Source organism: Myotis daubentonii, chromosome 13 (genome assembly GCF_963259705.1).
Source record: "Myotis daubentonii chromosome 13, mMyoDau2.1, whole genome shotgun sequence".
NCBI classification, from domain to species: Eukaryota; Metazoa; Chordata; class Mammalia; order Chiroptera; family Vespertilionidae; genus Myotis; species Myotis daubentonii.
Window position 1 is genome coordinate 2,671,600 of NC_081852.1, and position 26,301 is coordinate 2,697,900.

The following is a 26,301-nucleotide window of genomic DNA, read 5'->3' on the forward strand; positions in this document are numbered from 1 at the left end:
GCAGGAGGGAGACCCCAGAGGCAGCCCACAGCCCCCACCCTCTGCTCTGCCCCAACGCACCCCTCCTCTGGGTCTTTCGGTCTCACCCGCAGCCTCGGGGACACTCCCCGGACCCACACGCCTGGCCTGGCCCTCCTGCCTCCTGGGGAGGGAGCGGGGAGGCTGGGCTCCCGCGCCCGCTCCTGGCGGCCGGGAAGCACTGAGCGGGGCCTCCCGCGGCCCCCCCGCCCCCCCCCCCCCGGGCGTGGGGACCGGGAGCCAGGTTTCCGGGGCTCCTCAGGCCCCGCAGCGCTCGGACCCAGCGCAGCCTTCGTCCCGCCCCCACCCCCGCCCCCCTCCCCGCCGCTGCGGCCGCGCTAATCGGCCTCCCAGCCGGTCACCGCGCAGCGCCCCCCTCCTGCCCGCACCTCTGCTCGTCGCGGAGACATGCGGGCCGCCCTGGCCCTGGCGCTGCTGCGCCTCTGCCTCGGTGAGCGGGCGGGAGGGGGGCGACCCGGCGGGGACCCCAGCTGCCCGCCGCTTCAGGGCGGGGGGGAGGGGGAGGGGAGAGGCGCAGAGGGCGCCAGGCCCCGTCTGGCTTGGCTCCCAGCCCGTTGGGGGGGTTTATGTGGCCGCTGCCGGAATTCGAGCGCCCCAGAGTCTGTGTCCCTGACAAGCAGACGGGGTGTGGGGAGGAGACCCCCAGTGGGTCCCCCGGTGCCAGGGGTGGGCCAGACCCCGAGGGGGGCGAAGGTGTCCCCTGCTGCCTGGGAGCCACCTGCTCCGTGTTTTCTTCCAGCTAAGGTCAACTTCGCCCCCCACTTCTTCGACAACGGAAACCTGGGCCTGTTCAGCCTCCCGGAGGACACCCCTGTCGGTGAGGACCCCCGGCCACGGGGCCTCAGGAGGGGTGGCCCTCCTTCCCCGGCATGGCACCCACCAGGAGCCAGTCCTCCAAGCCTGTGGGGACAGGTGCCAGCTGCCCGGCTCCGGCGCTGATTGCGCCTGAGTTCCCAGGGCTCTTGCTGAGCTCAAGGCTGCCCTGGGGGCCTGAGCCGGGGTCCGGGAGACGCCGGGCACAGACAGACTGGCCCATGATGGTCTCTGCTGGGCCCAGCTGTCCAGGGCCCACTGGCGTGACCTTGAGCACCTGTGCTGACTCCCAGGTCGCAGATCTTTAGGCTTTAAAATGGCCCAAGAACACCCACCTGCCGGGGCCACAGAGCAGAGAGGAGGAGGGAGCCTGGCACGTCCTCCCTCGCGTCTGGGCTGGAAGCCTGAGCAAAAGGACAGCAGAGTGCAAGCCACCTGCTCGCAGGCCCCCAGGACTGACCTGGGCCTGGGGGCTCCGCTGCTGAGAGCCACTCCTCCTGCCTGAATGGTGCACCACCCCTTCCCCCACCCCGCCCCACCCCCACCCCCAGTCTGGGTTCTTGTCTCAAGAGCCGCCCAGCCATCTGATAGTAGAGTGGCCGGTGCTCCCCTTCTTCCTCACATCACAGTGGGAAGCAGCCGCCCAGGATGGGCCTTTGCTCTGAATCGCGTATTCACTGTGTAAACGGGGATCCTTGTTCTGAGCTGCTGCCACCTGTTAAGAAAAGTTGGGCTCTAGATTCCAGGCCTCCTGTGTCGCCTTCCAGGCTCTCATGTGTACACGCTGAATGGGACAGACCCTGAGGGCGAGCCTGTGTCCTACCACATCAGCTTTGACCCCAGCACTAGAAGCGTCTTTTCTGTTGACCCCAATTTTGGAAACATCACCCTGATCGAAGAGCTGGACCGAGAGGTATGGGGAGGTGTGAGGGTGCAGCCTGTTGGCATGGAGACCAGCATCTGTGGTGAAAGGCCCCCCCGAGATGGTCCTTGGAGAGGTCCTATAAGCCACAAAAACTCGGGCTGACCAGGACTGGTGGCATGGTCTAGGGGTGGGTCTGAGTTTGGTAGAACTCTACCCTCTGCACCCTCGAACCTGCAGTGACAGGCCAGGGCCTCCACACCAGCTGGCGGGCCTGGCTGTCGTCCACAGAACCTGACCTGTCTGTGGGCTCCTGCCAGCTCGGGTCGGATGCAGCCACCACCAGCCCTGGGCCAGGGAGAAAAACCTCAACACCCTTCCCCCCTGAAGTCCCACTGAGTCTTGGGGAGTGTGAGACCACAGACCTGGCCCTCTGCAGCCTGTGGGCTGGGGAGAGGCTTGGGGGAGGCCAGTGGAGTGAAAGGAAAGGGAGAAAGGAATAAAACCTGCTTCCTGGGACCCGGCACTGCTCTCGGCGCTCTAGCGGGGGGACGTTTTCTGCTGGCTCCTCGGCAGTCCCTCTGGGTTAGGAGAACCCGTGTGCAGAGCCCTGAAAGAAAGTATGGCCAGAGGCAACTTTGGGGCACCCAGCCCTGCTCCAGCCTCTCTCAGGGGAGCAGGGAGGGCCCCCAGTCTCGGCCTCTAGGTGTGTCTCTCCCGGACACTCAGTCCTCGTGCTTCACAGAGGGAGGACCAGATCGAAGCCATCATCAGCATTTCTGACGGCCTGAACCTGGTGAGCAGACACGGGGCCAGCCCTGGCAGCCCGCATCCCGGGCCTGAGCAGTTTTCCCTTCCCACCTCCCGGAGGGGCACTCCCTGCAGTCCTGCCCCGTGTGCCCCCAGGAGTGGCTGTAGGAGAGGCTGCAGGGAGGGAGGCCGGTGGGAAGGGGCAGGGAGGGAGAGAGCCAGGCTCTTCAGTGTCTCCTGGAGTCTTTCCCATCTGCCTCCTCCACCCGTTCTTGGCTCTGCCACCTGTCACCCACGCAGAATTCCTGGGCTCCCGAACCCACTTCTCCCTTCCTCCTTCCCCACAGCCACACTCTCCCAGCCCCCACCACGCTGCTTCCCCCAATCACAGGGGCTTCCTGCCTGCAGGCTCCCAGACCCCCCCTCAGAGCTGGGCCAGGGCCATCTAGAACCCAGGCCTGGCCAGGACCTGCTCAAGAGCACTAGCAGCTGTCCCACCCCCAGGAGAAAACCCAAGCTGCAGCCTGGCGTTCAGGGCCTCTCCGTTGGGCACCCTTGGCCTCGTCCCCCCTTCCACATTCTCCCCACCAACATCAGCCACATCTACTGTGTTCTCTGAGGTCACCAGGTCCCTCCTCCTGCGTTGGCATGTGGTGTTCCTTCCCTCTCGTCCTCTCGCCTGACACACTGCTGCGGAGCTTACCTCCCCCTCCGCAGCGAGGCGCCCTGCTACCCACCCCCAGGCTGGTTAGATGCCTCTCTGGGCCCCTGACCACAGCCTCCTGCCCTGTGCACCCGACCCTCAGGTGGCACTGACCTGGGCAAGGTGAGCGTGGTGTCCGGGGTCAGGCCTGCACTCAGGCAGCACCCGGCATGCCACTGCCATCACCGAGTGTATCGCCACCTTCTTTTACATGCTGGCCTTGGCCCTGCCATCTCATTTTGCAAAATACACACCATCAGAGTGTATCTTCTGCCTCTGAGATGGAACACAGTGCTTGGCACCAAATAGTTGCTTAATAATAATAATGTTTCATGAATGAATAAAAGAAGGAAGGAAGAAGGGAGGGGGAATAGAGGGAGGGAGGGAGATGGGTAGAGACATACCTGGGGCACTAGGGGCCACTGTCCCTTTATCACCCAGAAGGCCTCACTGCCCCAATTCCTGTCCCATTTGCCCCTCCCTAGGTGGCAGAGAAAGTCGTGATCCTGGTGACTGATGTCAACGACGAGGCACCCAGGTTCCTCCAGGAGCCGTACACTGTCCAGATTCCTGAGGTGAACTTGGGCCCAAGGCAGGGCCCATGCATTCCTGCCCCAGACCCTGCCTGCCCTTCGGGGCTGCCGTGGCCTGGCCCAGCGGCCCTGGCACTGAGTCAGGGGCCTCCCATCACTCGCTGCCTCTGGGGCCTCCCTCGCACCCCCCCCCCCCACACACACACACTGCCATTCCTCACACATGCATTCCCCACAAAGGACTGTTCGCTTACCATTTTCCAAATCATAATGTATGTTTATTGTGGAAATGTGAAATAAGTAGAAAAGTAAAGAGAAAAGAAGTTTCCATTAACACTAGCCAGAAAATAGACACAATGCATTCGTTTTGGTGGGTTAAGAAAAAACGAACTGCTTCATCGAATCTGAATAAATATTCACTTATGGAATGTTCCAGATGACTTCTCAACCATTCCTACTGGCAAGGTGGCAAGGCATTTCCTTAGACTTTGTTCTTACACGTTTTTACAAAATTCAGAATCAGTTTTTGATCATTCTACATTTAGATATTTTTATCTTTAGAAAGTTTTGTTAGATAATACAAAATTGCTATTCTCACTCTAAAAAAAAAAAAAAAAGAAAAGAAAAAAAGAAAAAGTTTCCAGACCAACCCAAACCCCTCCAGGTTGAGACTGCAGTGTTAAATTTTGGTGTATTTCTTTCCAGCTGTTTTTGTGATTATTGGATTTATTTTCTGTGTGTTTTAGGTAATTGGGGCTATACTAAGCATGCTTTCTGTATACTTTTTTTCCATTTAATTCATAAGCATTCCCCCCCTTACTTTTAAAGTTTGCATAATTACCATTTTACTAGTGTCTGTTAAGTGAACATTGCACCATTTATGGAACTGTTCCTTTATGTTTAGACTAGAGGCCTGGTGCACGAAATTCGTGCACTGGGGGGGGGGGGTCGCCTGTGCCCTCTTGCAGTCCGGGAGCCCTCAGGGGATGGCCAACTGCCCTGGAGGTGGGAGAGGCTCCTGCCACCACGGCTGCGCTCACCAGCCCAGTTTCTGGTGCACTAACCACCAGGGGGCAGCTTCTGCATTGAGCGTCTGCCCCCTGGTAGTCAGTGGGCATCATAGTGACTGGTCATTCTGCCATTTGGTCTATTTGCATATTAGCCTTTTATTATATAGGATATTTAAGATACTTTAAATTTTTTCTGTAAGAAACATCAAATTCTGAGCATAACAGCTCTTTTCCTCTATTAGAATAATTTCCTAAAGATACAGACCAAGATTTGGAATTGTTAGGTTGGAGAGTGAAGCCTGAGTGTTGTTGCTTCTTCAGGGTGAGGGAGCTGTGCTTTCCTGATGGGGGTGATGTGGGCGAGGTGTCTCCCTAGCCCTGCCACACTCAGACTTTCACATATTTAAGTGTTCGCTTCAGTGGGAGAAAGATATTTTATTTTGGTTTTCAATTGTATGGATTTTATTCCTGGTCATGTTAATTATGTCCATGTTTATTAACCCTTTTCTCAGTTCATATTTAAGCAGTTTATCTCCTTGGAGTCTTAGTTTTCCTCTTTCTCAGAGGCTGTGCTGGGGGCTGGAGTGGGGGTCTGCTTGCTCCTCCCTTTCTCCTCCTTCTCTCTACCCCCCCCTACCCCCCCTGATGTGCCCCTGCCCAGGGCTCCTGGGTTCATCACCCCCTTCCCACCTCTTCTTAGCCCTTCACTCTCCTGACCCACTTCTCCATGATCCTCCGCACCCCAGCTCCCTGGCATCCTGCCCCTGTCCCAGGCCTAACCCCTGTGGCACCCCTCAGGACACACCTGCTGGGAGCAGTATCTTTGAGGTTCGTGCTGTGGACAAGGACACGGGCTCTGGAGGAAGTGTCACCTACTCCCTGCAGGTGAGCAGGGCACACGCGTGTGTGTACCAGGGGCTGGGCTGGCGGGGACCAATGGCTGACCCTCCATCACCAGGCCTTAGGTCAGTGCCTCTGCTAGTCCCCAAATTGTCAGAAATGACACATCAGATCCTATGGATTCAGTAAATGCAGGGGGCGAACAGACAGGTGAGCACATGAGAGGCTGGCAGAGGCTGTCTGCCCCAGACTCCCCCCTCCCACCTTACTCTGAGTTGGTTGATCTCCAAGACTCATAGTTTCCCCCCAAAACCCTTCCCTAGGAGAAGCCTGGGCACTTAATACCCCCTCACCCTGCCCCCCTGCCCCCCGGAAGAAAGCTCCTGCGCCTGGAGCTGCCAGTAGGAAAGGGCAGAGGGCAGCTCTCGGCTGTGAACCCCAACCTGTCCGTCCGTCCATCCATCCATCTCTCCATGTTGACTCACTTTCTCTTACAATTTTCCAGGCAACACAGCTTGGTGGTTAAACACAGGTTAGAGGGAATCTCTTGGGATCCGCAGGTGCTGGAGAAATCTAACCATTTCCCACTCGCGGGCCTTCCAACATCCCTGATGCTCCCAGCTCACCCCTCGCGTGTGAGGTGGGGAGATGGAAGCACCCTCACTGGCTGCTGTGAGGATTAAATCCTCATAAAGTCCCACAACAGCTCCCGACACGGAGGCCCCTCTCTCAGACGGGATCGTCTCCTGGACCCTCGCCCACCCCAGGCGCTGCCTGGGACTGGCCCCCACGCTCAGCTGGTCGGGTTTAAAGACCCCACCTCTCCAGGGGAGCTCTGTGCTGACACCCCCCTGCTGGGACCTGCAGGCCAGGTGCACCAGCTGTTGCCCAGATGAGCTAAGGCCTCTGGAAGGGCCCCTCTTGGTTCTGACTGAGGGAGGAGCAGGGGGTACCCAGAGCCCTGTCAAGGGGGACCTGGAGGCGAGAAGGCTGAACTCCCAGCCGAGGCTGGGGTCCCTGGGACCCAGGACAGCGCAGGCCCTTCCTGAAGCAGAGCCGGCACCCTAGGCCCGCGGTGCCCCCGAGACCAAGCGGACCCTCACCCCTACAGAACACGCCGGCCACCCAGTTCACTGTGGACCGCCTCCGCGGCGTGCTGCGCCTCCGGGCAGGGTCCGCCCTGGACTACGAGAAGGCCCGGGCCCACTTCGTCACGGTGGTTGCCCAGGTACCAGGGAGGAAGGGGGCATGCAGCCCTTCCCCAGCCTTTGCCAGGGAAGCTGCACTCGATGGCAGCGGTCCGTCCCTACAGCAGCCCGGCAGTTTGGAGAGCAGGTGTCTGGGTTGGGAAGGGGCCGGGCGTAGCTGCAGTGTCTGCTGAGTGGACTCCACACAGACATGGACGTCTGCTCCAGGGCTGCTGGAGGCTGTGGGCTGTCGTGCTGTCCCCTCTGGGGGACAGACAGGCCAGGTCCCCTCCATAGGCCTGGAGACTCACATCCCAGCACGACCTCAGCCCTGGCCTCTGCTCACCCCCCAGGCCTGCACCCCCCTCCAGGTCCGCATAAACCCCAGGCCCACTCAACTCCCAGGCCCTCACACCTTCCAGGCTCACCCTCCTGGCCATTCACCCCCTAGGCCAGCACACCCTCCAGGCCTGCTCCCCCCCTCCCAGGCCTGCACCCCCCTCAGGCCTTCTCAACCCCAGGCTGACCCCCCAGGCCCACTCACCCCCCCCAGGCTCATCCCCCCAGGCTCACCTCCCAGGCTCACCTCCCAGGCCTGCTCACCCCCCAGGCCTGCTCACCCCCAGGCCCCCTCACCTCCCAGGCCTGCTCACCCCCCAGGCCTGCTCACCCCCAGGCCCCCTCACCTCCCAGGCCTGCTCACCCCCCAGGCCTGCTCACCCCCAGGCCCCCTCACCTCCCAGGCCTGCTCACCCCCCAGGCCTGCTCACCCCCAGGCCCCCTCACCTCCCAGGCCTGCTCACCCCACAGGCCTGCTCACCCCCAGGCCCCCTCACCCCCCAGGCCTGCTCACCCCCAGGCTCACCCCCCAGGCCTGCTCACCCCCCAGGCCTGCTCACCCCCAGGCTCACCCCCAGGCCTGCTCACCCCCAGGCTCACCTCCCAGGCCTGCTCACCCCCCAGGCCTGCTCACCCCCAGGCTCACCCCCCAGGCCTGCTGACCCCCAGGCTCACCTCCCAGGCCTGCTGACCCCCAGGCTCACCCCCCAGGCCTGCTCACCCCCAGGCTCACCTCCCAGGCCTGCTCACCCCCCAGGCCTGCTCACCCCCAGGCTCACCCCCCAGGCCTGCTCACCCTCAGGCTCACCTCCCAGGCCTGCTCACCTGGCCTTCCTCTGTGTGACCAGTTACCTCTTGGGGCCTCCATGTCCTGTCAGCCTGTCCCTGAGGCCTCAGTCCTCATGTCCAATGTGTGGTGTGGGGCCTGCAGCTCCGCAGGGGCTCAGAGCAGCTGCTTTGCCCCAGCGACGACCGGCCTCCCAGGCCCTGCGCTCAGGTCCCCAGGAAGGCCCCCGCCCGCCCGTGCCCGGGCATGAGAGCAGGTCACTCCGTCAGCTGGGCTCTCCCCCCAGCAGGGCCCAGTCAGACTCTAGTGGGTCCAGGAGGGGCCGAGGGTGGTTCCTGGCTGGAGGGGGTGTGTGACTCCCTCCTTTTACTTGTCCAACGTGACCTCCCTGGAGAGAGAACTCTTTTGAGAGCCAGACACAGCCAAGCCTCAGGCATCGTCTCATCCCCAGCACTCTCCGAGAGGGGAACTATCTTGGGGGGGGGGGGAGCAAACAGCACTCAGAGGGCAGCTCCCCCACGCCAGAGGCAGGAACCCATGCCAGCGAGTCTGTCAGCCCGGAGCCCAGCTCTCTGCTCCCGGTTCCTCCCCAGGACGGCGGCGGGCGGCTGAGGGGTGCAGCTGCGGTGTTCTCGGCCACCACCACGGTCACGGTCAGCGTGGAGGACGTGCAGGATGTGGGCCCCGTGTTTGTGGGCACTCCCTTCCACGGCTGCGTGTACGAGGACACCATTCCAGTGGGTGACTGCCTCCCCCTCTTGGTCCCCCCCACCCCACCCACACCCCCCACTCTGCTCCTGAGGCCCTGGGTCCTGTGGAGGCGCTGAGCTCCCCCCGGGCCTCGTGCTGAGCTCCCCCGGGCCTCGTGCTGAGCTCCCCCCCCCCTGGGCCTCGTGCTGAGCTCCCCCCCGCCCCCGGGCCTCGCGCTGAGCTCCCCCCCCCCGGGCCTCGTGCTGAGCTCCCCCGGGGCCTCGCGCTGAGCTCCCCCCCCCCCCCCCGCCTCGTGCTGAGCTCCCCCGGGGCCTCGCGCTGAGCTCCCCCCCCCCCCCGCCTCGTGCTGAGCTCCCCCAGGCCTCGCGCTGAGCTCCTCCAGGGCCTCGTGGGCTCAGGGCAACAGGTGTGTTTGCCTCTGGAAGCCTAAGGGGAGGAAGCAGGTGCTCCTGTGCGGGCACCCGGGGTGCAAGACTGTGCCAGGCATTCTTCCCTCCCTCACACTCAACTCAGACCCGCCCAGAGGTCGGCCCTGCGAGGCCTGCCAGGAGGCTGGGAGGGAGGTGACAGCCTTGGTTGGGGTCTCTCCTGCACCTGTGCAGGAGGTGAGGTGCTCCTGTGTCCCCACAGCCCCAGGCCTGGAGCCTGGGCCCCCCAGTTTGCTGCCAAATCACGTGACCCTTGTTGGACATCACACAGGCTCAGCTCCAAGGCCCACCCCAGGCGTCTCCCCACGTGCGGCTCTGATCTCAGTGTTTGGGCTCCTTCTGCCTCTCAGGGGAGGCACCCAAACCCCAGCCTCACAACCGCCCTCCCCGAGCCGTCACCATCAACCCCCCCGCCCCCGCCCAGCACTGCCTTATCCCTCTGCCTGAAACATGCCCTCGCCCTAAGGCCCTTGCCCCCCTCATATCTGGGTTGAGGGGGGAGCCCCCCTCCCTGCTCCCACGCTATGCACCCCCTCATGGACATGCCCTCCTCCCCGGACCACAGCTCCAGACTTCCAGGGCTGGGGCTTGAGGCCTCCTGTGGGATCGAGCTGCCTGCCCCATCTTCACTTCCCCAGTTTTGGATGATTCTTGACCTTGTAGAGCAACGGAAACCCTTACTGAGGACCATTCCCATGCCAGGCCCAAGCGAAAATGCCCCCCTCCCTCCGGCTGGGCGCTGGCAGGAGGGAGGAGGGGAGGGAGGGGGTAGGGGGGAAGGAGGGAGAAGTGCCAGCCTCCTCCCCACCCCTCCCCGCTGGGACTGGCAGGTGTGGGGGTGTCCTCTGTGCTGCTGAGGAGAGAGCACAGAAGGGGTGCCAGGCCAAGGTCAACAGGGCTTGTCTAGCTGTGCGCCCGGGCCACACCCTCACACAGCACCCTGATCCTCCCTTTACGTGGGACCCCTCTGTGCTGGCCGCTCCCACCAGCCTCCTGCCTCCCCTCTGATACCTCAAAGGCAAAGCATGGGTGAGAAGAGGGGTGAAGCTGGAGGTGGGGACAGGGCTGAGGGCTGAGTGGGGGATGTGGGGAAGGAGGCAAAGTAAGAGACCTGTGGCTGAGAGTCCCTGCAAGGCCAGCGGTCCTGTGAGCTCCCCGGAGAAGAGGGGCCCTCAGAGGCTGGAGGCCAGCTCTATCCCTGGGTGAGGCCAGCACCTCCCCTGCCTGATGGGGCAACGTCGGGGGTGGGGCCCCAGCACCCCCCAGCCTCCAGCCCCTGCTCCTGTTCCCAAGGGCTCTGAGGTGCTGACAGTGGTCGCCATGGATGGAGACAGGGGCAAACCCAACCGCCTTCTCTACAGCCTCGTGAATGGTGAGTCGGGCACCTTTGGGGACACCACCGCGGCAGCAGCTCTGCCCTGGGCAGCCAGAGCACGTTCCCAGCTCCTGGCGTCCAGTCGCCACGGGCAGAGCCCAGTGCGGAGGGCAGGCCGGCCTCACTGGGCAGCAGCCCTTGCCTGTGGCCTCGGCCCGCCTGGCATTAGGGCCAGTTGCAGGGAGATAAGCTTTTGGGTGGGGAACTGAGAACAAAGGGTGGACAGATTCATGTTCCTTTTGTTGCCAGAAAGGGGCCTGGCCCTGAGCCGTCTGCCTGGGGTCAGCCGGCCAGTAGCATGTGGGTTCTTGACTTCGTGCAGGAAAGATTTCACAACACAGGCCCAGGTGACTGTGAGGCAACGTTTATTAGAGCCGGACGGAAAACAAAGGGTTTCGCATAGAAGACGCAACAGGGGCGCCCGGCTGGGCCGCTGGCTCTCTGGGGAGTCAGAGAAAAGGGGGTCTTGGGGTCAGGTGGAGGGGACTAGCCTGGGAGGAGCTGCCACTGCCCATGGCTCCCCAGGTTGCAGCCTCGTGGGGTCCCTCAGAGCAGGAGTGCTTGGCTGTGGGGAAGGAGAGGGGGCGGCAATGGTGGCGGCTCCCTGGGGGAGAGCGCTGGGCCCTTTGTCTTGGGGGTTATTTCTCTCGCAGGCGGGAATCTGAGGGGAGGCCTGGGGAGGGTTCCAGCAGAACAGTCACCAGTTTCCTGGTGGGCTCCTCCAGGGCCGTGGTGGCCACCGATGGGTCCGTGCCAGGGCAGGGGTGTCAGGCATCACAGCTGGTCCTGGCGCCGCCCACCTGGTTTGGCGGCTTTTCTGGGCCTGGAGCTGAAATACAGCCCAGGTGTCATCTGTGGGAGATGTTCTCTGCGGGAGGGGCCTGCGGGGACTGCTCTGCGGGGGCTCAGCCAGGGCCTCGGTGCCCTGCCCCCGCCTGGCTGCGGGCCTGCCTCACCCTCACCCTGAGCATAGGCTCAACAGGGGCGGCGACATTCCTTGCACTCTCAATGCTGTGTTTTTCTAGTACTCTAACAATTTTTGGCCTAGAACATATACTTGGATTAATAAGTTAAATGCATGGTGATATGGCATTTTCCTAGTACTAGCCCTGTATATGGATGGGGAAGCTGCAGCTCAGAGCGCCAGGCAGGCATCCCGAGTTCCCACCAGGTTTGAACCTGAGTCTGCGCTCCTTCTGCAGCGGGCAGCAGCTGAGCAGGTGGGACAGCTCTGGGGGCCACTGAGCCCTCAGGGGCGGGTCCCAGTGGGCAGCCCTCCCTCGGGTCACCACACCTAAGCCTGAGCCCAGCGGCCACGTCCGCAGCTCTCACTCAGACACCCTGCTCCTCCAGCCCTCCCCAGGATGTATGTGCCTGGATGCACACGCCCCCTCAGGCCCTTCCCAGGCCCACAGGCGCGCGACTGCCCACTTCACACCTGCACAACGTGCCATGCTCCCCTCTTTCCTCTCTTCTTGACTCCTCTCCCTCCCCTCCTCCAGTCTCTTTTCTTTCGCTCTCTCCTCTTTTCCTCCCCTCCCCCTTCTCTCCTTCTCTTTATCCCTCTGAATCTGTCTTTCGATTTCCAGTGCACATGCGTGCACATGAGCACGCGCGCGCGCGCACACACACACACGCAGTGCGCGTACACACATGCACACACACACGCAGTGCCCGTACACACCTGCACACGCACACACGAGCGCACACACACAGACACGCACACACACACACTGGGCGCCCAATACAAGTGAGTTCCAGTCCCCGCGGCCCCTGAGACAGCCCCACTCGGTGGAGGAAACTCTGAACTTGGCCTAAGGAGCACATGGGACCCTGCCTGGCAAGACTCCCGGGCCCGTGCGTGCGGCCAGCACTGCAGGGGCATCTCCTCCCACAGGGAGTGACGGTGCCTTTGACATTAACGTGACGTCTGGAGCCATCGTGGTCACCCAGAGCCCCGCCCAGCTCCGGAGAGAGGTGTATGAGCTGCACGTCCAGGTACTGGCCTTCCTCGCCCTCTGGCCCCGGAAGGCACCTGAGGCCACGAGCCGTGCCAGGCACTGGAGTCCACTGGGCCTGCCTGGGCTGGGAGGGACGCGGAGGAGGAACAGGGAGGCAGAGCCAGCAGCCGGGCCGATACCGAAGGCCGGCTGGACTGGCAGAAGTGAACCAAGTGCAAATAGGAAGGAGGAGAGTCCACAGAGCATGCGAGGCCCTGGCTGTGAGTGTGGGAGAGGAGAGGAGAGGATGGTGACACCGGGCGTGGCCAGCCGGGACGGGGAGCTGGACCAGGACAGGCACCAGGAGTTTGCTGCGCAGGGAAAGCCAAGTTGAAATATCCCAAATGCAGGCAGGTTTAGGATTTAAGGAGCGTGCACATGGACGGTGGCTGTGAGAGGGAGGGCAGAGATCGCCAGAGGATGGCCTGGGAGGAGCCATGGGCGCAGACACAGCTGAGGGGCACCCCCAGCTCAGAGTGAGGAAGGAGCAAGCGAAGGAGCTGCCAGAGGATGGAGGCGACTGCAGAGCAGGCCCTTCGGGGGGAGGGGGGGACACAGAGCTTTCCGGAACGGGAGAGTGGAGCGCGGAGCGCCACGGCAGTGTGGGGGCAGCGAGTGTCAGGCTGGGATGGTGAGTGGGAGCAGGACATGGAGAGGTGCAGGCGCGGAGAGAGGAGAGGTAGGAAGTTGCAGGTGGACAGAAGGGTCCTAGGAGGGACATGTTCGATGGCTAAGACCAGAGCTCATGGAACTAGGGGAGAGGCTTGAAGGGGCGCACACGGTGTTTGCCACACGGTTCATGAGGCGCCGGTGGCCTGGGCCCCGCTTGCAGCCTGTGCTAGCATCTATTACTGCTTCTCCCCTCCCCCAGCCGCTCCCCCTGGCCCAGGCACCCAGGACAGACCACGGCAGAGCTGGGGTTCGAACCCTCTGGCTGCAAAGGGGGATTCGTGCAGTGAGGTAGAGAGAACACTGACTGCAGAGTCCCACACACCTGCTACTCGGTGGTTGTGACTCCAGGCGCTGCCCCCCTCCCCACCCCCACCCCCACCTCACCTGGTCAGTGGCTTAGTCACGGCACCGTGTGGTGTCTCCTGTGGCCGTTATAATAGAGCAAACATATCAAACTCAAAGGCTAACACGGGCCAAATAAACAAGGTTTAAGTTTATGTGGCTGCAAAAAAAAGCTTCAATTTTCATAGAATCGTAGGTTTATTTTGACAGAGACATGCTGAATACAAAGGGCTGAAATACTAGTAAATGAGTAATTGTTAACATAAAATAACAGAACATTTTAATAAACATTAATATTTTTTCTTGAACATTAACTTACCAGACACTGAATAACTGCACAAATTAATAAGCGTAACGCAAATAAACCTATTTTTCTTGTTCTCCAAAAGCGAAATATTTCCTGTTGCGCACACCAAACAAGTCAGTCCAAGTCTAATGATGTGGCCATCAGCTGCTAAAATATTCGCTGCTAGCCGAAACCGGTTTGGCTCAGTGGATAGAGCGTCGGCTTGCAGACTGGAAGGTCCCAGATTCGATTCTGGTCAAGGGCATGTACCTGGGTTGCGGGCACATCCCCAGTGGGAGATGTGCAGGAGGCAGCTGATCGATGTTTCTCTCTCATCGATGTTTCTAACTCTCTATCTCTCTCCCTTCCTCTCTGTGAAAAATCAATAAAATATATTTAAAAAAATATATATTCGCTGCTAGTGTTAGTGGTGAGAAATGGTGCGCCTTAACATAAGGCACATAAGGGAAATGAATGCAACACAATTGTAGTAATCAGTCATTAGCAAACATTGTAGTTTGTTATTAATAACTGTGTCTAACAGGATATTGTAAAAATTAAGTTATGAAATTTTTAAAAAAATATATTTTATTAATTTTTTACAGAGAGGAAGGGAGAGAGATAGAGAGTTAGAAACATCGATGAGAGAGAAACATCGATCAGCTGCCTCCTGCACACCCCCCACTGGGGATGTGCCTGCAACCAAGGTACATGCCCTTGACCGGAATCGAACCTGGGACCCTTCAGTCCCCAGGCCAACGCTCTATCCAGTGAGCCAGACCAGCTAGGGCTGAAATTTTTATTAAAATGTTTCTTACATACCGTTACATTGGCTGGGCTGCAAAAATATTTACTGTGGGCCGCATGCAGCCCGCGGGCCACGAGTTTGACATGCTTGATGTAGATGATCACAAACCTAGAAGCTTTGAAAAACACATATTCCTTGATCACAGCTTCTGTGGGTCAGGAGTCCAGGCTCAGCTTAGTGGGTCCTCAACTCCAGGCCTCTGGGCCGCCATCTCATCTAATCTCCAGCCCGGACTTGCTCTCACTGGAGGCTCGGAGAGGAGGCCCCTGGGCTCACATGGCTCTGGTAGGATTTCCTTCCTTGTGGGCTGATGGGCTCAGAGATTGGCTGCTTTCTAGCTGTTGGCAGAGGTCGCCCTTAGTCCCGAGACACAGGCTTCTCCGTCGTAGAAGCAGCTGGGAGAGTCTGCCAGCAGACGCTGTTATAACCTCTTGTGATCTAGTCACTGAGTGGTATCTCCTCACCCCCGTCACACCCTACCAGCTGGTGAGTCGCTAGCTAAGGAGAGAGTGAGGGATGACCGCCGTGAGGTGGGGCCATGCAGCCACCTCGGGGTCAGCCTGTCCCAGCACCAGAACACCTGTCCCCATCCCAGGTGACTGAGGTCAGCGCTGCAGGGAGCCCCGCTGCCCAGGCCACGGTCCCCGTCACCATCAGGCTCGTGGACCTCAACAACCACCCACCTACATTCTACGGAGAGAGTGGACCCCAGACCAGGTTCGAGCTGTCCCTGTCCGAGCACCCGCCCCCGGGGGAGATCCTGCGAGGCCTCAAGGTCACTGTCAAAGACTTGGACCAGGTATGTGGCTCTGCCCTCCACCCTGTCTTCCTGAGAATCGCATGGGGCCAGCGCCCCAAACAGGGTCTGCATCAGCCTTCGCTGCTTGTCACAGGGCTTACGGCCACCGTGGGAATGGAACAGGAGAGGGCAACCGAGAGAGCGGTGGGAGAGTGGCTAACGAATACTGATTGGCTAGACATTCATGATCAGTTAAAAGGTTAAAGTCAAACAGAAGCACCGCCTGTCTGCCTGGCCGGGAGGGGTCTGTGAACGTGGCCTGTGGCCTCCTGTGCCAGCGCGGGGTGCGGCCTCGGATCCTTGGGGTCCTCACAGCCCTTAACCCTCCAGACAGGTCGCCTCCCCTTCAGGAAGAAGGAAATCTTGCCTCCAAGGCTGAGGTCGGGTGGCTCCTGGCCCAGGGCTGCTGCGTGTGAGTTCTGTTCTCATTCACCGTCCTTGTTTCCTCTCCAAACCTCCGCCCAGGGCACCAATGCCAAGTTCGCCCTGCGGCTGGTGGGGCTGGAGGATGCCTTCCGCGTGGTCCCGCAGACAGCCCTGAAGGAAGCCCAAGTCACAGTCCTCGCTGAGAACTCAGCCGCCATTGACTTTGAGAAGTTCAGAGTGTTAACCTTCCAGGTATGGGGGGCTCTGCGCCATCCCCATGGAGCAGCCCTGGGTGCATTTCTGAGGCCCCTGTGGCCCCTGCCCCTCCTCGTCCTACTCTCTCTCTCAGTCCCTCTGCCTGGGCTGCTGACTTGGGAGGGAGAAGGTGACATGAGAGCCTCCTCCTGCGGCCACACAGCTTCTCCGAGTCTCAGGCCTGCACAGAGGGCCAAGGGGAGACTGCAGTGGAATGTGCATGTTACTAGGTGGAGAGCCCCGCTGATGTGGCTCAGTGGATAGAGCGTCGGCCTGGGGACTGGAGGATCCCGGGTTTGATTCTGGTCGAGAGCACATGCCTGGGTTGCGGGCTCGATCCCCAGAAGGGGGCATGCAGGAGGCAGCCAATCAATGATTCTCTCACACCATTGATATTTTTATCTTTCTATCCCTCTCCCTTCCTCTCTGAAATCAATAAAAATACATTTAAAAAAATAGGTGGAGAAAGAAACACTACTTGTCACAATGCATCTTCTCATATACATTTGACATCTGTCATCTATTCTGATAAAACTTTAGCAAAACATGAAACATATTCCTTTGTATTTGCAATTATTTAAAACTATAATCATGCCCTAACCGGTTTGGCTCAGTGGCTAGAGCGTCGGCCTGCGGACTGAAAGGTCCCAGGTTCGATTCCGGTCAAGGGCATGTACCTTGGTTGAGGGCACATCCCCAGTAGGGGGTGTACAGGAGGCAGCTGATCAATGTTTCTCTCTCATCGATGTTTCTGACTCTCTATCCCTCTCCCTCCTCTCTGCAAAAAAATCAATAAAATTTATTTTAAAAAAAACAAAATAAAGCTATAATCATAAACAACACCTATTATACATAAACACGTAAATAATATATATTAATAAAATAAAAAATACTTTGTTGATATTATTTAAATTATTATAATTACTTATAATTATACATACACATTCAGAGCCAGCATAATTCTTTTTTAAAATATATTTTTATTGATTTCAGAGTGAAAGGAAGAAGGAGAGAGAGATAGAAACATTAATGATGAGTGAGATTCATTGATTGCCTGCCTCCTGCACATCCCACACTGAGGATCGAGTCCACAATCTGGGCATGTGCCCTGACTGGGAATCGAACCATGACCTCCTGGTTCATAGGCCAATGCTCAACCACTGAGCCATGCCGGCCAGGCGAGCCAGCATCATTCTTAAAAGTGGAATTCTAAAAGCATTCTATGAAGCCAGAAACAAAACATGGATGCCTGCTATAACCACTATTCCTGGAATAACATTATTCCTGGATAAAGAAGGGAAATAAGAGGTATAAACATTAGAAAGGAAAAGATAATTTTATCATTTTTTAGGTGATATGATCATGTTTAGAAAAACATAAGAGGAATTGAAAAATAGTCAGAAACACAGCAAAGTTGTTAACATGATTGGCTACAAAGTTAACACACACAATTCAGTAGTTTTCCTACATAAAAAAAATAGCAATGGAAACAACAGATTAAAGGTTTTTCTTTCACAAAAACAACTAGCAGAAAAATTTTCTAGGAATTTCTATAACAAGAAATAGGGTACATCTAAATGACAAAAAATGCAAAAATTTAACAAACAGATGAAGAAAACCCTGTTAAAAATGCCAATTCTCCTTAATAAAGAATCCAATGCCACCTCAATTAAGTCTTATCTACAATTTCCTTCAGAGAGGTGGTGAGGGGACTTGACACCATCTGGAGAAATAAATATATAAACACTAGGGGCCCAGTGCATGAATTCGTGCACTTTGAAAGGAACTGTGTGCCTCGAGGCCGCGGTGGGCACAAGGGCGGGTCTCAGCCCATTCTCCATGGCCCTGCCCAGTCCCGATTGCCCCTTGGGAGCAGGGGGAGGTGGAGAAGCCCTCGAGGTGATCAGGGCTGGCCGACGCCATTCACACCCGCAGATGCTGCTGAGTGATTGGGACCAGTGCTGGGCGCAGGCAGTGGGTGCGAGTGCAAGTTGGGCCGCACCAGCAGCAGGTGCAAGCGTTGGTGGGACCGTGGTGTGTGGGGGCAAAGAATTTTCAGTGACCACTAGAGCTGGCCCTGATGACAGTGACCAGCGACCCGCCTTGATCTGGCACCCCTGCTCACCTGCTCCACCATCCGCCGCGGCTGACGCCTGCCATGTTCCGCATTCTGCTGCCTGCTGTCCATGCCCACCATGTTCGGCACATGCCCACCATGTTCCACACGTGCCCCCTGGTGGTCAGCGCATGTCATAGTGACTGGTTGTTCGGTTGTTCCACAGTTCGGTCTATTTGCATATTAGGGTTTTATATATATAGATAGGTGGGAAAACTCAGAAAGAAAGAATGAGGCAGGAATTTGCTCTAACAAATATTATATTATAACATAAAGCACAATAAATTTTAAAATTGGAACTAAAAAGGGATATGCAAATTAGAGGAACAAAAGAAGCTGGCAGAAATACCAGTGGGAACTATAAGAAAGCTGGTGGTGCCACTTGGTGGGGGAGTGATGGAAGCTTTACAGGTGCCCCCTGCAGGTGGTGGCAGGAATAGCGGCCGAGAGTCAGAACTGAGAAGAGGCAGGTGGGCCTGGGCCAGGCTGAGAAGAGGATCAGCACTGACAATCCCTCCCTCTCTCCCTCCCCAGCTCCTGGCGACTGAGGTGGACACGGCCGAGAAGTTCAGTGCCACCGCAGATGTGGTGGTCCAGCTGCTGGACTCCAACGACAATGCCCCCCAGTTCACCTCTCCCCACTACGTCGCCAGGGTTCCCGAGGACGCCCCAGGGGGCTCCACCGTGGTGGCCGTCAGGGTGAGTTGGGGACTAGTCCCAGGATGGGATCTGGGTGGGACTCCCGGAAGGAGACCTTATGAAGTCCGACAGGCCCAGGCTGCAGCCTGAGTTGCCGTTCTCAAGAGCCTGCCTTTGGACAGGCCTCCAGCCCTCAGGGAGCCTCCAGGTTTCCTTCTGCACGATGGGCTATAGTCCCAGGACTACAAGGGGACATGAGTGTGAGCCCCAAGCTCAGGCACAGGGCCCGCCTCCTCCCCTCTCACCGACGAAGAGGAGGAGGGTACACACCTTGCAGATCTATGCCCTTTGGGACCTCACACTGGAGACCCCCTGGGCTCTGGGCAGCCTCTGTCAGTTTCCACCTGAGCCGGGCAAACCTCACCCCCTACTTTGCCCTTGAAACAACTCAGAGCTGCCAATGTGCCCACACAAGGGGCAGGTGCCATGGAGTGCTTTCTCTTCTAGGCTGTGGATCTGGACACAGGCCCCTGGGGGGCAGTCACGTATTCCATCTATGGGCCCGGGGCAGACCTGTACGTAGACCCAACCTCAGGCAAGGCCTTGGGCAGGGCCTGGGAGGCTGAGGGTGGACAGGTCTGTGCCACAGTCAGGAGTGAGCGGGGGAGGACAAGACCTGGTTTCGGAGGTGAGCACACAGCAAGGTGTGGAGGGAAGCAGAGACCTGAGGCAAGGTGTGGGGCTGAAGAGGGTAGGCGCCCTGATGGCCGGGAGCTGAGGCCCTGACCTTAGGAGCCGCCAAGTAACTGGCCGGGAGGCTGACAGTGGCAGGAGGGGCATGTCTGCAACTTGGTCCTTCAGTTGGCTGTCGGTGGTGGCATAGTGGGTGGACCTGCCTCCCTCAGTGAGACTGCAGGGATAGGGAGCCTTAGAGGAGCTGCATGGCCACAGGCACGCATGTCCGTGTGTGTGTCCACGTGCCCATGTGTGTGTCCACATGTGTCCACATGTGTGCACACTTGTGCATAGGCATGTCCTGTGCACACCCTGCCTGTTCTCTGTGCCTGGCAGCTTTCAGATCCACTCCTCCACGGGGGTCATCTGCACGCAGCCCTGGGCCAGCCTGGATGCCGAGGCCACCGCCAGGTACAGCTTCCATGTAAGAGCAGAGGACACAGGGGGCAGGCATGGCCTGGCCAAGGTGACCGTCTTGCTGCTGGATGTCAATGACCACCCCCCCCAGTTTGGACAGAGCATCCAGGAGAAGACGATGGTGCTGGGGACCCCTGTGAGAATCAAGGTGGGCTTCAGGCAGCTCAGTGCCCCTAAAGCCTTGTTTAGCAGCTGCAAGAGACAGTGTGGCTAAGAATCTATTTTAAAACTAGAGGCCCAGTGCATGAAATTCATGCATGGGGGGGAGGTCCCTCAGCCCAGCCTGTACCCTCTCCAATCCGGGACCCTTCGGGGGATATCCAACTGCCTCTGGCAATCAGGGACCGCTGGCTCCTAACCACTCGCCTACCTGTCTGCCTGATCACCCCTAACCACCTCTGCCTGCCTGATTGCCCCCAACTGCTCCCCTGCTGGCCTGATCGCCCCTAACTACCTCTGCCCTGCCCTGCACCTGGGACCCACCCAGGATTCCCTCCTCCAGCTGGTCGCAGGCACCTGGGACCTGGGCTCCCTCCCTCTGGCTGGCCACAGGCACCCAGGACCCAGGCCAGTTTCTCCTGGGCTGGCTGCAGCCTCAGGTGCCCAGGACCACGGGGTGGGCGGCTTGTCCCTTTCCTGGGCCACAGCCTGGCTGGTCCCCATTCCTCTCTCATGGGCTCATTTGTGCCTGGCTAGTCCCTATTCCTCTCTCCCCAGTGTTGAGTGTCTGAGCTGTTACAGTGTGATGGTGTGAGGGCGTGATGATGTGAGGGTGTGACGACCATTTGCATATTAGCTCTTTATTATATCGGGTACCATATACTGAGTTCTCGCTCTGGGTGAGGGTTTTTAAAGTACCTGCTAGGTCCCTACCCTCACCTCAACCCGGAAATACCCCCGGGAAACAGATGTTATTGCGGCTCCACCAAACAAAGGGTGGAGTCTAAAAACAAACAAACAAAGGCTCCTCCAGGGGCTGTGCTGGTGGCGCTGGTCTCACAGCAGGTCTCGAAGCCACGCTTTGCCCCCTGTACAGGCTTCCCCTGAGGAGAAGTGTGGCCTCTGACCCCAAGCCCGGCCTTCAGCTCCCGCCCTCACAGTCTGTCCTCAGACCCACCACCTTGTATCCCAGCTTTTGTTTTTCAACAGCACCTGCTTCCAATAGCTCTGAGCGTGATATGGCAGGCACAGGTGGGGGCCCTGGCAGGGCACTGGCTCACAGTGGGGCACACACTCAATTTCTCTCCCGGCTCCAGGCCACTCAGTGGGTCAGGAACTGTCCCATCAGCTCAGCAAGCCCCGTGTGACCGGGCAGCTCAGGCGGGACACAGCATTGTCCTGGAAGCCCAGCCGCCCCTCTCCCTGTGCTCAGGCCACAGACCTGGATGCAGAGGCGCCCAACAACCTGGTGGACTACTCCATCACGCACGCGGAGCCGGCCGGCGTGTTTGACATCGATGCACGCACAGGAGAGATCCGGCTCAAGAGCTCCATCCGCTCCCTGGACGCCCTGCGCAGCATCACGCACAGCGGGGACTGCACGTGGGCCCTGGAGGTGCAGGCCAAGGACCGCGGCTCCCCATCCTTCAGCACCATGGCCGTCCTCAGGATTGACATCACAGACGCCGAGGTGGGTGTGAAGCTCGGGTGGGGAAGGCTTGAGGGCCTCTCAGGCCTCGCTGCAACATGACCCAGGGAGAGACCATCTCCAGCTTCCTCCAAAAGACTCCATGCTGGGCCGGCTTCCTTGCCATCAAATGCACTGGCTTTGGATCAGGTTGAAGTCCTAGTTTCCACCCTCACTAATGGCGTGACTCTGGACTTTGCCAGGCCTCCTCTTCCTTTTCTGTAAAATGGGAATAATGCCTTCTTGTCATGGGTGTTGAAAGCAGAAGTGAAATCATTATGTATAGTTCTCAGGTCAGTGTCAGAAAAAAAGCCACTATTTTAGGCGCTCCTGTCACATTTAGGCAGGTGTGGCCCCCATAATCAAAGGTAAGTTATATCCTACTCTCTGGGGAACAGAGTCCAGATAATGAGAAGGTGTAGATCTGAGAGAGGGTGTTTGCATCATGCTTCCTCTGGGTGCATTTCCTGGTGAGCTGCATGCATTGTGTGTTGTTCTCTGGGTGCATATCCTGGTGAGCTGCATGCATTGTGTGTTGTTCTCTGGGCGCATTTCCTGGTGAGCTGCATGCATTGTGTGTTGTTCTCTGGGCACATTTCCTGGTGAGCTGCATGCATTGTGTGTTGTTCTCTGGGCACATTTCCTGGTGAGCTGCATGCATTGTGTGTTGTTCTCTGGGTGCATTTCCTGGTGAGGGAGACCTGGAGTCAGTGAATTCAAAACCATTGGACTTCCAGGAGCTCGTGACCCCACTCTGTCCTCCAGGGACCAGCCGGGGCCAATGAGTGAGGTGGCTCTCTCTCTTTCAGACGCTTCCCCGGAGCCCCATCGACACCTTCCTGATGCAGACCAGAGATGACCCTGCGAAGGCTGTTGGCGTGCTGGCTGGCGCCGTGGCCATTACTGTGGCCATCACCGCCCTCGTGTCCACCGTCACCTTCTGGCGCAGCAAGAAGTCCAACAGGGTCCTGCCAGTGCGGCGTGTGCTTCGCAGGCGGCCCCGCCCTGCCCCCCGCGCTGCCCGCATCAAGTGGCTGAAGTGCAGTAGGACCAAGGCTGCAGCCAAGTTCGTTCTCAAAGAGGATCCCCCCAGTGAGAGCTGCAACGGCAGCCTGGGGAGCCCCCCACCCCTCAGAGCCCCAGTGCCCCCTCCTCTACCCAGAGTGGCACCCGGCCCGGGGGCAGCAGCCTGGACTGTGCCCACAGTCTCTGGCTCACTCACCTCTCTGCAACCTCGAGGGTCACCCAAACCCAGCGCCTCGGGAAGCCCCATCCAGTCAGCTCTGGTCTCGGAGCTCAGGCAACAGTTTGAGAAGCGTGGAACTGACAAGGCGCACTTTTAGAGTGCGGCCCAGAGCCCCTCTCCCCAACCTTCTCTCCCCCCTGCTCCTTAGGGTCACCCAGTTTTGTATGATGGTGTAACCCCCATATTCAGGGCTCTGGATAACACCTGGGCAAGGGATTTCCCTGGTTCTGGACGCGATGGGGCAGCACTTCCCATTGCCCTGGCGCTTGCAGCTGCCCTCCGTTCAGCAGAGGCCAGGAATCGACAAGGAGTCGGCTCCCTGTCTCCTACTCACCAGTCCCAGACCCACAGTCCATGGCTCTCCCAGGGCCTCCGGATCCTCAGGCGAGGAGCGGGCCTGGCCCCTGTGACAAGGCCAGCCAGAACCTGATCCTGAAGCCCCAGCTGAGAGCAGGGCAGACACAGGAGGTCCAGCGCTGGCTGAGGGAGAGCAAACGTGTGGGAAAGGGCAGAGGTGCACTGGGAGCAGTCAGCTGACTGCGAGGCTGTGCTGGGGCTGCTGGGAAGGTGGGGGGAGGGAGGGGCGAGGGTGTTTGGGCAGAGACCGCGGGGCACTCCTGTACCCACGGGAACCAGGGACACAGGTGTAAAAAGGGCCTTGCAAGAGGGAGAGTGGATGCCCCAGCCAGGGCTTCCCTGAACCCAGAAGTGTTCAAGCTGGAGCCCGAGGCGGGTGGAGGGTCCTAGTGGCCACAGGAAAAGCTTCATGTCCCTCATGAGGGAGCTGCCCCCAGGAGCCGTGAAGGGAGCAGGCAGGTGTCAGTGCTGAGATCTGGGGAGACCTCGCTTCCAGCCGGCTCTTCTCTTCCCCGGTGTAACCGTCTGGAAGCTCAGCCTCTTCCTCGTTTGTGAAATGAGACGGTGAGTCCCATGGGCCTCCTCAGGTCCAGGGTGAGAATGAAATGAGCAGTGGGGACAGGGCTTCAACAAGTGCAAGCGGCACCCATGGGTTCTCCGCAGGCAGTTCTCGGGTACGGCTCTTCCAGGAAGTGTCAGGGACCCTTGGCTGCTCTGCCAAGCACCCCAGGAAGAGCTGTGCTGGGCGAGGGTGTTGCCACTGACCCGGCAGCCAGAGCAGGACAGTGGCATTGCCGGATTCCTGCCGCCCCATCACCTCCCGGGGCGGCGGCCCAGCCACTACAGGGCGCCTGGCAACAGCAGTCAGTCCAAGCCTCCATCTGCTGAGGTGAGAGGCTGCCGGCTCCGGGTCTCCGTGGCCCTTTGGGAAGGGGCAGGTCTTTGCATGTTGCCCCTCACGAAGAACCCCAAGAATCTGCCCGGCATCTTATTCAAGCAGGTGAAGTGCACGTGTGGGGTCCTGAGTCTGCGGAGTTTGGGGCGCTCCTCAGACAGGCCCCTGGCCGGGCTCCTGCTGCCCCTGCCCCTGGAGTAGTGACAGGTGGGCTCTGGGGAGCCAGGGCCCTGACGGACAGACAGTCCTCTGCAGAGTGTCAGGAGGCAATGGGCCCAGGTTGTCTCCCAGAGAGCACAGCAGCCTCCCAGCTCCCTGCAACCACCCTCTTTGTGAAGGTGAATGCCAGGGCCCGGTAGCCACGCCTCTGGCTCCTGCTGAGGCTCCTGCTAGCTACTCCAGAGACCACTTCCCGGTCCACAGCTGAGTGCCTCCGGCCTCCTGGCTCCTCTGGTGGATGGATCCATCCTTCACCCCAGGTCTGACTCTGTGGGTAGCTGCAAATTTTTGTCCAAATTGCCATGCGGACTCCTCAGACAGCAGCACGCCTGCAGGGAGGAATGGGATCTAATTATCCTCAGCCGAGCCCAGCAAGCAGGAGCCAGGAGACCTGGCATGGGCGTGGGAACCCAAGGGCGCTGCTGGCCCTGGGACAGTGGTCATGAAGGCCTCTGGGCCGCGAACTCTGGGAGAGACAGCTCAGAAACTCTTTTAAGAAATATATTTTTATTGATTTCAGAGAGGAAGGGACAGGGAGAGAGAGAGCATCATCAATGATGAGAGAGAAACATCAATCAGCTGCCTCCTGCATGCCCCACACTGGGGATCAAGCCCACAACCCGGGCCTGTGCCCCGACCGGGAATCAAACTGTGACCTCCTGGTTCATAGGTTGACATTCAACCACTGAGCCACACCGGCAGGGCCAGTCCAGAAATGTGAACCAAGGCAGAACCAGTCTTGAAAACTGGGCATGGTGGCAGCTCTTGCCCTGGGGAGAAGGGAAGTGCCCAATTGCCAGCATGAGCCACCCTGACAAAGAGAAGGATGGCACCAAGCCCTGGGCACACAGTGTGTGGAGGAGACCCGCCTGTGAGAGGCAGGCCAGGCTGCTCCCTCTGCCACGAGGAATTGTGAGGCCACGGACTGCTCGCTCAGTCACACTAAGAGAGGACTACAAACTGGCACAGTGCCAGGCCTCGCGATGAGCTAGAGGGCAGGGTGATAGGCGTGGTGGGCTCAGCCCTCCTGGGCCCTAAGAATGGAGCTTTAGACCCATGGACCATCGGCAGATGTGACTGAGAACCAGGAGGTCACAGTTCAATTCCCGGTCGGGGCACAGGCCCGGGTTGTGGGCTTGATCCCCAGTGTGGGGCATGCAGGAGGCAGCTGATCGATGATTCTCTCTCATCATTGATGATTCTATCTCTCTCCCTGTCCCTTCCTCTCTGAAATCCGTAAAAATATATTTTTTAAAAGAGTTTCTGAGCTGTCTCTCCCAGAGTTCGCAGCCCAGAGATATGCTTCTTCCTGTGGCTGAGCTCCGACTTCCTAATTCTATAAAAGTCAGGCGGCCCTGGGTCTGAATCCTGATCCTGTCAGGCGTGACTTTGGGCCTCACTTTCCTCATAAGTACATGGAACGAAGACGTGTTTCCAGGAGGATGACAGGAGCTGCCTACGGAAAGACCGCCTCCAGCTCTGTGCCTGGGGCCAGCCGGAGACCGCTGCTGTTCTTGGTTTTACGGGAGGGACTGAGCGTGACGGTGGTCCCCACACTGAGCACCAGGTCCTGGGGGTGAGGGTCCCTCACGCATCCTCATCTCCAGGGTGTTTCCCTCCACCGCCAGACCCAGGAGAGTAGCCCCTCACACAGAGGCAGCATCTCTTGGCAGACAACGAGGCTTCCCGGGGTCAAGGAGATCGGAGAGATGCCACGTGGAGACGGGCATGTGCCCATGAGAGACCCTGAGGAGGGCACAGGAATGACGGGGAGGGAGGCGGTGCTTTGAAGGGCCAGTTTCCAGAATGAGGTGGTGATGGCCTAAGGGACCCTATTGGCGGTCAACAAAGAAGTGGCTGGTTTTGCAGCCAGAGGTGCTGCTGGGTGTCATGAGGCCATGAAATCCTGCACGTGCACCTCTGGCCGAATAAGATCCACTCCCAGCAATTCACCCAGCCAGTCCCTCAATGGCCCCACTTCTGAGGCGGTCATCTGTGCCCGGCCTCTTCCAGGCAAGGACATGGCGCTCATAAACCAGAGAAAGACAAGAGAAACAGAACTTCTTCCCGCGGGTGCGGGTGCGGGTGCAGAGCCTGGACCAGCAGTGCGCATTCTGGAGGCGAGGAGCCTGCACCCCCTCTCTC

At 58.9% G+C, this 26,301-nt stretch overlaps 1 protein-coding gene across 5 annotated transcripts; it reads left to right on the forward strand.

Annotated features, from left to right (window-relative positions):
• The first annotated feature begins 337 nt into the window (after positions 1 to 337).
• On the forward strand, positions 338 to 25,874 carry CDHR1 (cadherin related family member 1). 5 transcript variants are annotated; one of them, XR_009448329.1, is made up of 18 exons: positions 338 to 469; positions 779 to 856; positions 1,620 to 1,765; positions 2,460 to 2,510; positions 3,653 to 3,742; positions 5,509 to 5,595; positions 6,662 to 6,778; positions 8,457 to 8,600; positions 10,296 to 10,374; positions 12,275 to 12,375; positions 15,081 to 15,284; positions 15,750 to 15,902; positions 18,556 to 18,720; positions 19,168 to 19,235; positions 19,732 to 19,960; positions 21,185 to 21,442; positions 22,249 to 24,595; positions 25,440 to 25,874. XR_009448329.1 is itself a non-coding variant. In XM_059662005.1 (17 exons), exons 1-17 carry the CDS (start codon positions 427 to 429, stop codon positions 22,780 to 22,782), a joined length of 2,547 nt encoding a protein of 848 aa, XP_059517988.1. In that variant the 5' UTR covers positions 338 to 426; the 3' UTR covers positions 22,783 to 24,649. The 5 variants fall into 5 exon arrangements, 4 of the variants coding, with proteins under 4 accessions (XP_059517988.1, XP_059517989.1, XP_059517990.1 ...); XM_059662005.1 differs by lacking the exon at positions 25,440 to 25,874 and having other exon boundaries at positions 22,249 to 24,649; XM_059662006.1 differs by lacking the exons at positions 2,460 to 2,510; positions 25,440 to 25,874 and having other exon boundaries at positions 22,249 to 24,649.
• The last annotated feature ends 427 nt before the right edge of the window (positions 25,875 to 26,301 follow it).

Excerpts from the sequence above, each read along its gene's own strand:
- CDHR1 (XM_059662005.1), top strand. The coding sequence starts at position 427 with ATGCGGGCCGCCCTGGCCCTGGCGCTGCTGCGCCTCTGCCTCG. Across the intron at positions 6,779-8,456 it reads TCGTCACGGTGGTTGCCCAG|GACGGCGGCGGGCGGCTGAG; the intron begins GTACCAGGGAGG and ends GTTCCTCCCCAG. Across the intron at positions 8,601-10,295 it reads TGTACGAGGACACCATTCCA|GGCTCTGAGGTGCTGACAGT; the intron begins GTGGGTGACTGC and ends CCTGTTCCCAAG.